The sequence below is a fragment of the Culex pipiens genome, chromosome 1 (genome assembly GCF_016801865.2).
Source record: "Culex pipiens pallens isolate TS chromosome 1, TS_CPP_V2, whole genome shotgun sequence".
Lineage (NCBI taxonomy): Eukaryota > Metazoa > Arthropoda > Insecta > Diptera > Culicidae > Culex > Culex pipiens.
Window position 1 is genome coordinate 10,239,376 of NC_068937.1, and position 13,579 is coordinate 10,252,954.

A 13,579-nucleotide genomic window follows, 5' to 3' on the forward strand; every position below is an offset into this window, starting at 1 on the left:
CTTCTTCTTCTGCTTCCATTGCGTATGTGTATGTACTAGGGTGTTTCATCCTAACAAAAAAGTTCTCAGAATCAGGCAAACCGAGGTTCCCCTAGTAGAGGATACCCATAGGGACTCTCATGCCAAATATCAGCCCATTTGGTTGAGAATTGGCCTGTCCCCAGCGGTTCAAAGTTTACATGTAAATTACTATGGGATTTTTATGCTTTTCGTTCAATCGTTCCTACAGGTCTGGGGACAACATGGATTCACTCGGAATAAAGACAGGTGTGTAGGGGATGGTCCAAGGAACAAATTCCAGCAGGAATTAGGGTTGTCCATTCTGTCCCCAAGGTGCGCATTGGATCGACGTCCGGTGTCTCCAGAATCAACGATTCACCCTTCAAATGTACGCATTGTCCTTAGTATGCTATGACGGCTAGCTGAAAATTACGACGCTCCATGTCAGACGGTGAACACGTGGCAGAGCATCCACTCAAGTTTTGGCTCAGAAACATATTTTAAAGTAATAAAATTATAATTTTTGATGTTCCTGTAGCAATTGGAACTATTCCAAATAACGTAACATGATGATTTTGTAATAATAATGCAATCGATGCTTCCCCACGTGTTCACCGTCTGACATGGAGCGTCGTAATTTTCAGCTAGCCGTCATAGCATACTAAGGACAATGCGTACATTTGAAGGGTGAATCGTTGATTCTGGAGACACCGGACGTCGATCCAATGCGCACCTTGGGGACAGAATGGACAACCCTAATTCCTGCTGGAATTTGTTCCTTGGACCATCCCCTACACACCTGTCTTTATTCCGAGTGAATCCATGTTGTCCCCAGACCTGTAGGAACGATTGAACGAAAAGCATAAACATCCAATAGTAATTTACATGTAAACTTTGAACCGCTGGGGACAGGCCAATTCTCAACCAAATGGGCTGATATTTGGCATGAGAGTCCCTATGGGTATCCTCTACTAGGGGAACCTCGGTTTGCCTGATTCTGAGAACTTTTTTGTTTGGATGAAACACCCTAGTATGTACGTTTGTGCGACTTTATGTGATTCTACCCCAGGAGAGAGTGCGGCAAATCGTGACGAATCGCACAACTTCGCGGTCAAATAAAGTTGCAGTTGAGGCACTTTTTCGCACTAAGCAAACTATCATTTTCTTCTCTTTCTTTGCGTTGCTTTCTTCTGACTGACTCATTGCAAATGCACCGAGTGGCTCCAGTAAATCGGGCAATAATCGTGTTATGACATGGGAAAAAAAGAGTCCAGCGCTTAAGGCTCACACACACACGTGGTCTCACGTCAACTCAGCTCAACGCAGTTAGCAAAGGAAGAAGGCACGTTTTGTTCCAGATTTTATTTTTTGCGATTGATGACATTAAGTTGAATTGTCAAATTTAACCCTTGCTTTTGGGTTTTGAGATCTAGTAAAAATCAAAAAATTAAACTTATTTGCGTCAAAATTGCAAAACAACTGAACCATCGAAGGTTAATCCGTCACGACGTTCACACGATAAAAACAAACGAAAAAAAAAACGCACAAAACGATCAATCTGCAAATAAGAAAAAAATCAGTTCTCCAATCGAGGGCTTCGATTAGGTCAAACTGTTTGCCTTCCTCTCTCTATCCTATCTTCTCAATTTCGAAAAAAAAGAAGAGAGAAGCACTTCTAGTAAAACCAACAACCCCTAGTTGCGGCTTCTTTTTTTTTCGAAAAACGGCTTCATTAGCACAGATTAACGGAAATTGTCGAGCAAATTGCGCACGCCGCCGGCAAAGTTGGTGAATTTGAAATTGGGCCAATTTCGCGCGACTTTGACCCACGACCGATGACGACAATCCGGTTTGGGGTTGGGAATTTCCCGTGGGGAAACTTTTATGTTTCTTACTACTTATTTTTGTTTTTCAACAAAATTTCATTAGGTGTTATTTTTCTTTTTATTTATTAATTTTCTCATTTTTTTTAATTATTGAATATCTGGCAACACTGTAAAAGGTTACGACCATTTAAGTTAAATTCACCTATTTTTTGAACTATGAAAAGCATACAGATGAAAAACTTGATAAAATCGCTTATCAGAATATAAAAATTGAAAAAAAACTAAACACGGAAAGAAATGTTTTTCCAAATTAAAAAAAAAAACCTCAAATGAACTTGACACGGAAAAAAATCCGAATTAAAAAAAATGTTTTTCTAAAATTCCATTTTCATTCCTTCTTCTTTCAGGACATCCTCTCCCAGAGCACGATCGCGCTCAACATCGAGGTCCGGCCCCGGTTTCTGGTTCCGGACACCAACTGCTTCGTGGACTACCTCCGGGACATTGAGAGCATCGCCAAGGCGCATCCGCTCTACCAGCTGATGGTTCCCATCGTTGGTAAGTTTGCTTTTTTTCATTTTCTCATTATTTTGATGTTTTTTTTTTTAAATTTGTAAATTGTCAAATTTCTCTCCCTCCCTCCCTAGTAATCAACGAGCTGGAGGGCCTCGCCAAGGGCATCAAACCTGCGGTGAACGCCTCAGGCATCATTGCGTCCAAGCTGGCGGCCGGCATCTCGGTGCAACCGACCCCCGCCCCGGCACCGTCCTCGTCGAGGATATCCGTCGACCGTCGGTTCGATCCGCAGCACGCCGAAAAAGTGGCGGAAGCTTCGAAGCAGGCGCTGCACTTTATCAAACAGAAGCATCCCGCGCTGATGTGAGTTGAATTTGATTTTTTTTTTTTGTTGAAAAAAACATACAATTTGAAATTGGACGAAATTCAATTTTCTTCAAACCCAGGTGCGTTACGACCAAGGGCTCGATCCTGAAGCCGACCACGTGCACCTTCCTGGAGGACGTCGGCGAGCAAAAGTCCAACGACGATAAGATTCTGGAAACTGCCTTAAACCTGATCCGGAACAGCACCGAGGAGAAGAGGGGTGAGTTTGATTTTCACTTGCATTTTCAGATAAAAGATCATTTTTCATACTACTTTAGAAATTAATTTGACAGCTTGGTACTAAAAACTAAAAACTAAATTAGCTAAAATACCTAAAATTTCTAAAATTACTAAAATACCTTAAATACCAAAAAATCCCTAAAATAGCTGAAATTAAAAAAAACCTAAAATACTTAATATACCTTAAAAACTAAAATACCTGAAATAACCAAAATTCCTAAAATACCTAAAATAACCTGGGTTATATAACTAAAATACTTCAATTGCCTGAAATACCTAAAATACCTAAAATACCTAAAATACCTAAAATACCTAAAATACCTAAAATACCTAAAATACCTAAAATACCTAAAATACCTAAAATACCTAAAATACCTAAAATACCTAAAATCCCTAAAATACCTAAAATACTTAAAATACCTAAAATACCTAAAATACCTAAAATACCTAAAATATCTAAAATACCTAAAATACCTAAAATATCTAAAATACCTAAAATACCTAAAATACCTAAAATACCCAAAATACCTAAAATACCTAAGACACCTAAAATAGTTAAAATACTTGAAGCTGTAAAAAACAAAAATCGAAAAAACACTTTATAAACTAAGGCCGCTACAAATATTTTTTAAACGGGAATAAAATAAAATAGAAAAGTTGATATTACAAGCCCATGGCAACTTTTGAATCAAACAAGTGATGCATTTTATATCTGCTCAGTTGATTTGCAATTATTTCCAATGATTACACTTTTATTTCCACTGAAATGATTAAGTTCTGTGGATTTTCTTTCGCTCCATTTTTTTTCGGCTCGAGGGCGGGTGATATAAAATTTTAAAATTATTTGCAGCGGCCTAAAACAGTTTAACAAAAACTTAAAAACCTAAAAAACTTACAAAACAACCCTTAAAATCTCAAAAAGAACTAAAATAAAACTCAAATAAAAACTAAAGAATACTCAAATAAAACTGAAAAAACTAAATCGGCTAAAATGACAAAAAAGAAGTTTTCAAAAACTATAAGAACTAAAAAAATTAAAAACTAAAAGTTCAAAAAATTTAAAACCTAAAAAAACAAAGCTTACAAACTTAAAAAACTGAAAAATCTTTTTAAAAAAACTAAATAAAAGAAAACCCAAAAGAAACTCAGCAACAAAAAAATACTTTAAAAAATTAAAAAAAATCAAAATCAAAAAAAAAAATATATGATCTTAACAAAACAGGAATTAAAATAACAATTTTGAAATATCTATTAGAAAAACTCAAAGAAACTAAAAAAAAAAACAAATAAATACAAAAAACCGAAAAAAAACGCGAAAGACATATAAAAATTATAAAACTTATAAAACTTATAAAGTTTACAAAACTTATTGACTTATACTCTTAAAGACTTATTTTATTTACGAAACTTAAAAAAACTTATAAAACTAACAAAACTTATTAAACTTATAACACTTTTAAAACATCCAAAACTTATAAAACATATAAAACTCATGCTTCTTATAAAACTTATAAAACTTATAACACATTTTAAACTTTAAAAAATTATAAAATGTATTAAACTTATTAAACTTATCAAACTTATTAAATTTATTTTACTTATTAAACTTATTAAACTTATTAAATTTATTAAACTTATTTAACTTATTTAACTTTTTAAACTTATTAAACTTATTGAACTAATTAAACTTATTAAACTTGTTTAACTTATTAAACTTATTAAACTTATTAAACTTATTAAATTTATTAAACTTATAAAATTTATTAAACTTATTTAACTTATTTAACTTATTAAACCAATTAAACTTATTAAACTTATTAAACTTATTAAACTTATAAAACATATTAAACTTATTAAACTTATTAAACTTATTAAACTTATCCAACTTATTAAACTTATTTAACTTATTAAACTTATTAAACTTATTAAACTCATTATACTTATTAAACTTATTAAACTTTTTAAACTTATTAAACTTATTAAACTTATTAAACTTATTAAACTTATTAAACTTATTAAACTTATTAAACTTATTAAACTTATTAAACTTATTAAACTTATTAAACTTATTAAACCTATTAAACTTGATAAACTTATTAAACTTATTAAACTTATTAAATTTATTAAACTTATTTAACTTATTAAACTTATTAAACTTATTAAACTTATTGAACTTATTAAACTTATTAAACTTATTGAACTTATGAAACTTATTGAACTTATTAAACCAATTAAACTTATTAAACTTATTAAACTTATTAAACTTATAAAACATATTAAACTTATTAAACTTATTAAACTTATTAAACTTATTAAACTTATCCAACTTATTAAACTTATTTAACTTATTAAACTTATTATACTTATTAAACTTATTAAACTTATTAAACTTATTAAACTTATTAAACTTATTAAACTTATTAAACTTATTAAACTTATTAAACTTATTAAACTTATTAAACTTATTAAACTTATTAAACTTATTAAACTTATTAAACTTATTAAACTTATTAAACTTATTAAACTTATTAAACTTATTAAACTTATTAAACTTATTAAACTTATTAAACTTATTAAACTTATTAAACTTATTAAACTTATTAAACTTATTAAATTTATTAAACTTATTTAACTTATTAAACTTATTAAACTTATTAAACTTATTGAACTTATTAAACTTATTAAACTTATTGAACTTATGAAACTTATTGAACTTATTAAACTTATTAAACTTATTAAACTTATTAAACTTATTAAACTTATTAAACTTATTGAACTTATTAAACTTATTAAACTTATTAAACTTATTAAACTTATTGAACTTATTGAACTTATTAAACTTATTGAACTTATTAAACTTATTGAACTTATTAAACTTATTAAACTTATTAAACTTAATAAACTTATTAAACATATTAAACCTATTAAACTTATTAAACTTATTCAACTTATTAAACTTATTGAACTTATTAAACTTATTAAACTTAATAAACTTATTAAACATATTAAACTTATTAAACTTATTAAACTTATTAAACTTATTAAACTTATTAAACTTATTAAACTTATTAAACTTATTAAACTTATTAAACTTATTGAACTTATTTAACTTATTGAACTTATTAAACATATTAAACTTATTAAACCTATTAAACTTATTAAACTTATCCAACTTATTAAACTTATTAAACTTATTAAACTTATTGAACTTATGAAACTTATTGAACTTATTCAACTTATTAAACTTATTAAACTTATTAAACTTATTAAACTTATTAAACTTATTGAACTTATTAAACTTATTAAACTTATTAAACTTATTAAACTTATTGAACTTATTGATCTTATTAAACTTATTGAACTTATTAAACTTATTGAACTTATTAAACTTATTAAACTTATTAAACTTAATAAACTTATTAAACATATTAAACTTATTAAACCTATTAAACTTATTAAACTTATTCAACTTATTAAACTTATTGAACTTATTTAACTAATTAAACTTATAAAACTTATTAAACTTATTAAACTTTTAAAACTTATAAAATTTATAAAACATATAAAACTTATAAAGCTAATAAAACTTATACAACTTATTTTAATTTATTAAACTTTTTAAACTTATTAAACTCTTTAAACTTATTAAACTTATTAAACTAAGTAAACTTATTAAACTTATTAAACTTATTAAACTTATTAAACCTATTAAACTTATTAAACTTATTAAACTTATTAAACTTATTAAACTTATTAAACTTATTAAACTTATTAAACTTATTAAACTTATTAAACTTATTAAACTTATTAAACTTATTGAACTTATTAAACTTATTAAACTTATTAAATTTATTAAACTTATTAAACTTATTAAACTTATTAAACTTATTGAACTTATTAAACTTATTAAACTTATTAAACTTATTAAACTCATTAAACTTATTAAACTTATTAAACTTATTAAACTTTTAAAACTTTTAAAACTCATAAAATTTATGAAACTTATAAAACTTATAAAGCTTATCAAACTTATACAACTTTTTTTAATTTATTAAACTTATTAATTTTATTAAACTTATTAAACTTATTGAACTTATTAAACTTATTAAACTTATTATACTTATTAAACTTATTAAACTTATTATACTTATTAAACTCATTAAACTTTTAAAACTTATTAAACTCATTAAACTTTTAAAACTTATAAAACTTATAAAACTTATAACACTTATAAAACTTATAAAACTTATAAAACTTATAAAACTTATAAAACTTATAAAACTTATAAAACTTATAAAACTTATAAAACTTATAAAACTTATAAAACTTATAAAACTTATAAAACTTATAAAACTTATAAAACTTATAAAACTTATAAAACTTATTAAACTTATTAAACTTATAAAACTTATAAAACTTATAAAACTTATAAAACTTATAAAACTTATAAAACTTATAAAACTTATAAAACTTATAAAACTTATAAAACTTATAAAACTTATAAAACTTATAAAACCTATAAAACTTATAAAACTTATAAAACTTATAAAACTTATAAAACTTATAAAACTTATAAAACTTATAAAACTTATAAAACTTATAAAACTTATAAAACTTATAAAACTTATAAAACTTATAAAACTTATAAAACTTATAAAACTTATAAAACTTATAAAACTTATAAAACTTATAAAACTTATAAAACTTATAAAACTTATAAAACTTATAAAACTTATTAAACTTATTAAACTTATAAAACTTATAAAACTTATAAAACTTATAAAACTTATAAAACTTATAAAACTTATAAAACTTATAAAACTTGTAAAACTTGTAAAACTTATAAAACTTATAAAACTTATAAAACTTATAAAACTTATAAAACTTATAAAACTTATAAAACTTATAAAACTTATAAAACTTATAAAACTTATAAAACTTATAAAACTTATAAAACTTATAAAACTTATAAAACTTATAAAACTTTTAAAAATTATAAAACTTATTACTTTTTCAACTTATAAAACTTTTTAAACTTTTTCAAGCTTTGCAAACTTTTTAAAGCTTGATAAAAACCATAAAAACTAAAAAAATTGAAAAAAAAAATAGATTTAAATTTCTTTGAAAGCTCAGTAAAATCTATATAAACTAAAAAAATAGCTAATAAAAATTTAAAATAAAAACACAAAAAAAAACAAGAAACAATAAACTTAAAATAAACAAAACTTTATAAATTAAAGAATTAAAATGAACTCAAAAACAAATAAGAATCTTGAAAATAAACAAAAATAACCTACCAAAAAATTATTAAAAACTTGTTAAAATTAAAAAAAAAAACAAAAAAATACAAAAGCTAATAAAATCTGAAAAATGTACTAAAATATGTAATTGAAAATCATTTCTACAGCAAACTTATAAAACTCATAAACTTTTAAAAGTTAAACAATTTGAAAAAAAAATAAATTGAAAAAAAACACAAAAGTCACTAAAAACTATATAAATCCAGAGTTTTGTTTTTTGAAAGGACCAATAAACTATTGTCTTTCATATGTTTATTGGGCCTTATCAAAAAAACTTTAGAAATATTGAAATAACAAGCCATACTTTCAACATTTACATGGAAAAAGTGTTTTAAAAAAAAATACAAAAACTTTAAATAAAATCTGTACCAGCCTAATTAAAAAAAACATTACAACATTTTATTATGTAACAAAAAATCCAATAGAATCTAAAAAAACATTATTTTTTTTTGAAAATACACAAAAGAAAACAAAAAAAATTAAAAACAAAAAAACTATAAAAAATAAAAAAAAACTAAAAATACTAAAATATTGTCAAATAAAATTTCAACAAAGAACTAATAAAAGCAACAACACAAAATTGGCAATCGAAAATGATTTCTACAGTTGGATTTTTTTTTCTTCAAAATTTTCTTATTTCTTACAATTTTCTTTCTTGGACTCATTTGATTTGACTGCTGTTTGCTGAGATTACTTAAAGTTTTCTTTCTATGTTAATAAACGAAAATTTCTCGGAACTTTTCTGTTGACAGCTTGTTTAACTTTTTAAAATATTTTTAGTTTTTTAATTTTTATTGTTCTTTTAATTTCTGTTTTTATTTTTGTCTTTCGAAAAGAGTATTTTTTTGTCACCTTAGTTTAGTTTTTTATAACCGATTGGTGGCATTGATGTAACTTTTATCTGATTTATTTATTTTTCTATATTTTTCAACTTACGAATTTACATTTATAAAATACCTGTGAAATTTAAATCAGTTTGGTTTGAATTTTCAATCGTTGTTTTGAACATTTGTTCGAAATTTTATATTGTTTCACAGTTATTTATTATAATAAATTATAAATTTGGTTTTGAATTACATAATTAAAAATTGCATCCCTTTCTTTACTTTTTTTGTTTGCAACCAAATAGGTGAAGTTCGGTACATCACGCGCGACGTCGTGCTGCTCACGACGGACCGGAACCTGCGCGTGAAGGCCCTCTCGAACGATCTGCCGGTGCGCGAACTGCCCGACTTTATCAAGTGGGCCGGCCTCGGTTTCATCGGTCTTTCTTAGTTAGGCTCCCGAAAATAACTAAAATTAATCCTACCACACAAATTCGACATCGACGACCACTTTTCTTCACTCATTTTTTTTTGTTGTTTAAATAATTGAAAGTGTGAAAGTGGGGAAAAAAGAAGAATTGAGAGGGAAAAATAGTTATCTCGTTTGTTCGATTTTTATTTTAGGTTTTTTTTTAAATATTTTTTAAAAACTCAAACTATTAACGAATTTTACATAAAGCGCGATTATAATTACAGTTTTTTTTACTCTCGGCTAGAAAGTATAACTTATCGAATGGCAAAGAGCTAGCAGAAGGCGACGAAGAAACCTAAAACAAGAAAACAAAAGATTGTTAAATTTATGCTTACTCTCCGTATAAGACAAACACACTGTTTCGACTGTTGTAGACTGTAAATATACTTATTATTAACAATTTTGAAAGAAAACGCCCTCCCCCACCCCCGAATCGTTTAGACTTGTTCGCCTTATTATCCGTTCTTATTTTTGGACATTTTTTTATTTCCTATTTTAAACTGATTGAACGAAGTTTGACTGAAAAGATTAAGTTTTCAAACGTGCTTGTTCCTCCTAAGCAAATATGTTATTAACTCGTAGCAGCAACAAAACAAAAAAAATACAAAAACAAACAACAAATAGTGCTAGCGAAATGAGAAAGAAAAGTAGAAAAGAATTGCGTGACAGAGCATGAGAATGAGAGAAAGAGAGAGAGAGAGAGAAAAAGCTAGGGAATAAATAAATGATGATTAAAGTTTCAAATTAAAATGCTGAAAGAGAGAGAGAGAGTCGAAGATGTAAAAGATGAACATATTAAATTAAAAATAAAAAAAAGTTACAAACTGACTTCGTGACGAGCGAAAGCGTCTAGCAAATGATGATGATGATGATGATGAAACAAGACAAACTAATAAAAGGATATTTTTCAAAAAAAAAAAAAAAAAAACATGTGAAGTGCGAACTGATTCGTTTGTTGATCCGAAATGCCTTGAAAATAAATTTAATCTAATCTACAATCTAGCATAGACGCAGTCAGTCCGTTGGAAGCACTTTTCTTGTCTATATTGTCTATATTTGCAATGCAATCGAGAACAACCGTTAATGTAACATACACAAATTAAAGCGGAGAGGATTTCGTGTATGGATCACATTTCACAGAATTTACAGGGAAGGAAGGATGCGTGGACATACCGTTCCTAACGCTTCATCTGAGAATTGTTTTTTCCCTACGAAACAACTTTCCAACACAAATGAGCAGTTCTTTACGAAATCGGTCGACCATTTTTATTTGTTTTTTTTTTTTTTTTGACTCAAGCTTCGTGGGGGCCTTTCCTATGACCAAAGAAGCCAGCTGTTCATACAAAAATGGTACGTAAATATTTGAATATTTGTAACTTTTGAAGGAATTTTGAAATATGCGCACGATTTTTTTTTTTGCTAATTTTTAAATTAACTTTTTTACAAACAATAAATTAATTAAAATCCGTATTATTCAATTTTTGAAATTTAAGGGAAGACATTAAAAATTGGACTTCTGGTTGCTGGAATATTCAATTTATGGCCTGATTGGATGAAACTTTAAAAGCTTCAATTTTCTCTTTCTTTTTCTATTATCCGCTGTATTACAGCAACCAGAGATCCAATCTGCAATGTCTCTTAGGCATTTTTTTGAATTATCCGATCTACTAAAATATTTTCAGGAATGGGCAATCATGGAATCTACTAAAAAAATATATTTTTTTATTTCCCATACTTCTCTATGGCTAAAATGGCTTTTCCGAAGACACCAAATCGTTCAGAAAATTTCTTTAAAAATTACAGATTTCCGAATATTTACGTACCATTTTCAGCAATTTTATTTTTTCAATAGTAGGTTATGATTGGGACTTTTCAGAAAAAATAGCCACACAGAAAAAGTCTATATTTATTTCACTTTTTATTATTAAAAGTTTAATTCGCAAATTACGTACATTCAAAAACGTCCAAATAAGTGTTTTTGACCTTTTTGAAATGGTAGGCTTGATTGTAAACATTTGATGTGTTTTTTTAATGGGAAAAAGCAAAACAAAATGTCCCAATTTACCTGTTTCTCGGAACCAGCAGTCCGACCAATAAATTAAACAAAAAGAAAATTGTAGGAAATTTTCTCAGCTCTTGAAACATAATTTTTTGCCGGAGATATTTTTAAACTAATTAATAAAACAAAAACAATTGAACTTTACCGTGTACTTTTTTCTGGATAGCTTTTATCAGAACCTACAACTTTGTCGCAGACAGCAAATCGATCGGAAAAAGTCTTCTCAAGATGCAAATTTTCGAGTTGATTTAAAAGATTTACTTTTCTAAAATGTATTCTCTAGGAGTTATGATTGAATAATACCTAAAAAAAATAATGCAGGAATTACCGATGTTCGAAATTATCAAATAACGTGTCTTTATTTTTGTTTTATGAAGAGCTTAAAGATAAATTTAGAGCCACAGTTGCTTGGTCGCTGCGAAATCAATCAATCTTTCGAATAAGAGTATTTTCAAAATTTCACAATCAAGAATAACATTTGCAAAGAACCAAAAGTTATGCTTTTGAGCTTGATTTTCAATCAAAAAAAAAATATCGAGCAGTTACTGAGACAGTTGCTGATTTATGCGTACCCGAGCAAACGTGAATAACTTGGGAAGGCCATTTTTTGATATTTTGAGAAGATCGGAATATCTTATTGGGATGATCGGATTAGTTGTTAAAATAACAAAAATCAATAACAAAGAGGCTGTAAGCCCATACATCCAATTGAAATGTTGTCAAAGACAAACTTATGGAAAATTGGACGAGCTTTCCGGTAAAAATATTTTCGAGACTGAAAAATCAAGTCTGTCATACAGAAATTGCCAAAAACCATCAAAAAACCAATTTTTTCAACATTTTTATTTTTAAAACCGCTTGTATCCTGTATCCCTGTGAAGGGATTGGATTTAGGACAATGGTCAATATGGAGACTTTTATGTAAAATTGTCTGGAGAATCGACTCCCGTGTTCGGTTTTTGAAAATTTTGATGTTTAGAGCACTTTAAAAAAAAAACAGTTTCAGTAAATGATTTTTGTGTTTTTTTAGGTGAGTTGCTCCATCCTGCATTTTTTGTGAGTCTTTTTGTATCATGTTAGGCTATTTTCAAAAAAAAAATTTAACGAAAAAAAATCGTGGGCTCACCTTCAAATTTGACTTTTAAACTAAAAAATCCAAAAAAATCATGAAGGTGGCGTGTTTTTTTCTTTCAGTGTATTTTTTTTCGGAAAGCCCGTCAAATTTCCTACAAGTTTGTCTTTGACCACTTTTTGATACGATGCAACGGCTTCAAGATACAGCAATATTTAAATTACGAAATACACAAAATATTTAAAACACTTCCCGAGCAGACGGAAATAACTTGGGAAGGTCAGTATTAGATATTGTGAGAAGATCGAAATATGTTATTCAGATGATCGGATTAGTTGTTAAAATAACAAAAATCAAGAGCAAAGATTTGTTCGAAGAATAACTTCAACTGTTATTATGTTGTTATTGCAATAACAAACCAATAACAAAGAAGGAATCATAAAGAAATAACAAGATTTGTTATTTTGTGCGGAGAGGTGGGGCAGCATAATAACAAAAAATGTTATTGAACTAGTATGTCTCCATAACAAAAAAAGTTATTGTTTTGGTTTAGGGGGGTATATATATCAAATAATTTAAAAAATCAACTTTCAAAATTTCAACTTTTTAGAATAATTTCAGCTTAAGGACCCCATTTCATGGCCAAAATAATGACTCTGACGAAATTGGTCAAAATTATCCCATAGTTTTAACCATTTTAAACAAAGTTCTTTAGGGGGTATATCAAATAATTTAAAAAATCAACTTTCAAAATTTCAACTTTTTAGAATAACTTCAGCTTAAGGACCCCATTTCATGGCCAAAATAATCACCCCGACGAAATGAGACAAAATTATCCCAAAAATCTAAACATATTTAGCAAAAGAAAAAATAATAACAGATTGTGTTATGGACACTTAAAAAA

General features: G+C 26.9%; 2 protein-coding genes across 4 annotated transcripts in view; both read left to right on the forward strand.

Annotated features, from left to right (window-relative positions):
- LOC120413279 (telomerase-binding protein EST1A) overlaps positions 1 to 10,253 on the forward strand; it is a 239,731-nt gene extending 229,478 nt beyond the window's left edge. For all 3 annotated transcript variants that reach the window (XM_052706611.1, XM_052706612.1, XM_052706613.1), the window contains 4 exons: positions 2,234 to 2,384; positions 2,474 to 2,705; positions 2,789 to 2,928; positions 9,378 to 10,253. In XM_052706611.1, coding sequence (XP_052562571.1) covers positions 2,234 to 2,384; positions 2,474 to 2,705; positions 2,789 to 2,928; positions 9,378 to 9,523 — 669 coding nt within the window. In that variant the 3' untranslated portion in view covers positions 9,524 to 10,253. The remainder of the gene's footprint in view (positions 1 to 2,233; positions 2,385 to 2,473; positions 2,706 to 2,788; positions 2,929 to 9,377) is intronic.
- Positions 172 to 13,579, forward strand: part of LOC120431108 (trafficking protein particle complex subunit 1) — a 370,102-nt gene continuing 356,694 nt past the window's right edge. Inside the window, exon 1 of the mRNA XM_052706616.1 lies at positions 172 to 177. The gene's annotated coding sequence lies outside the window, so the exon portion shown is untranslated. The remainder of the gene's footprint in view (positions 178 to 13,579) is intronic.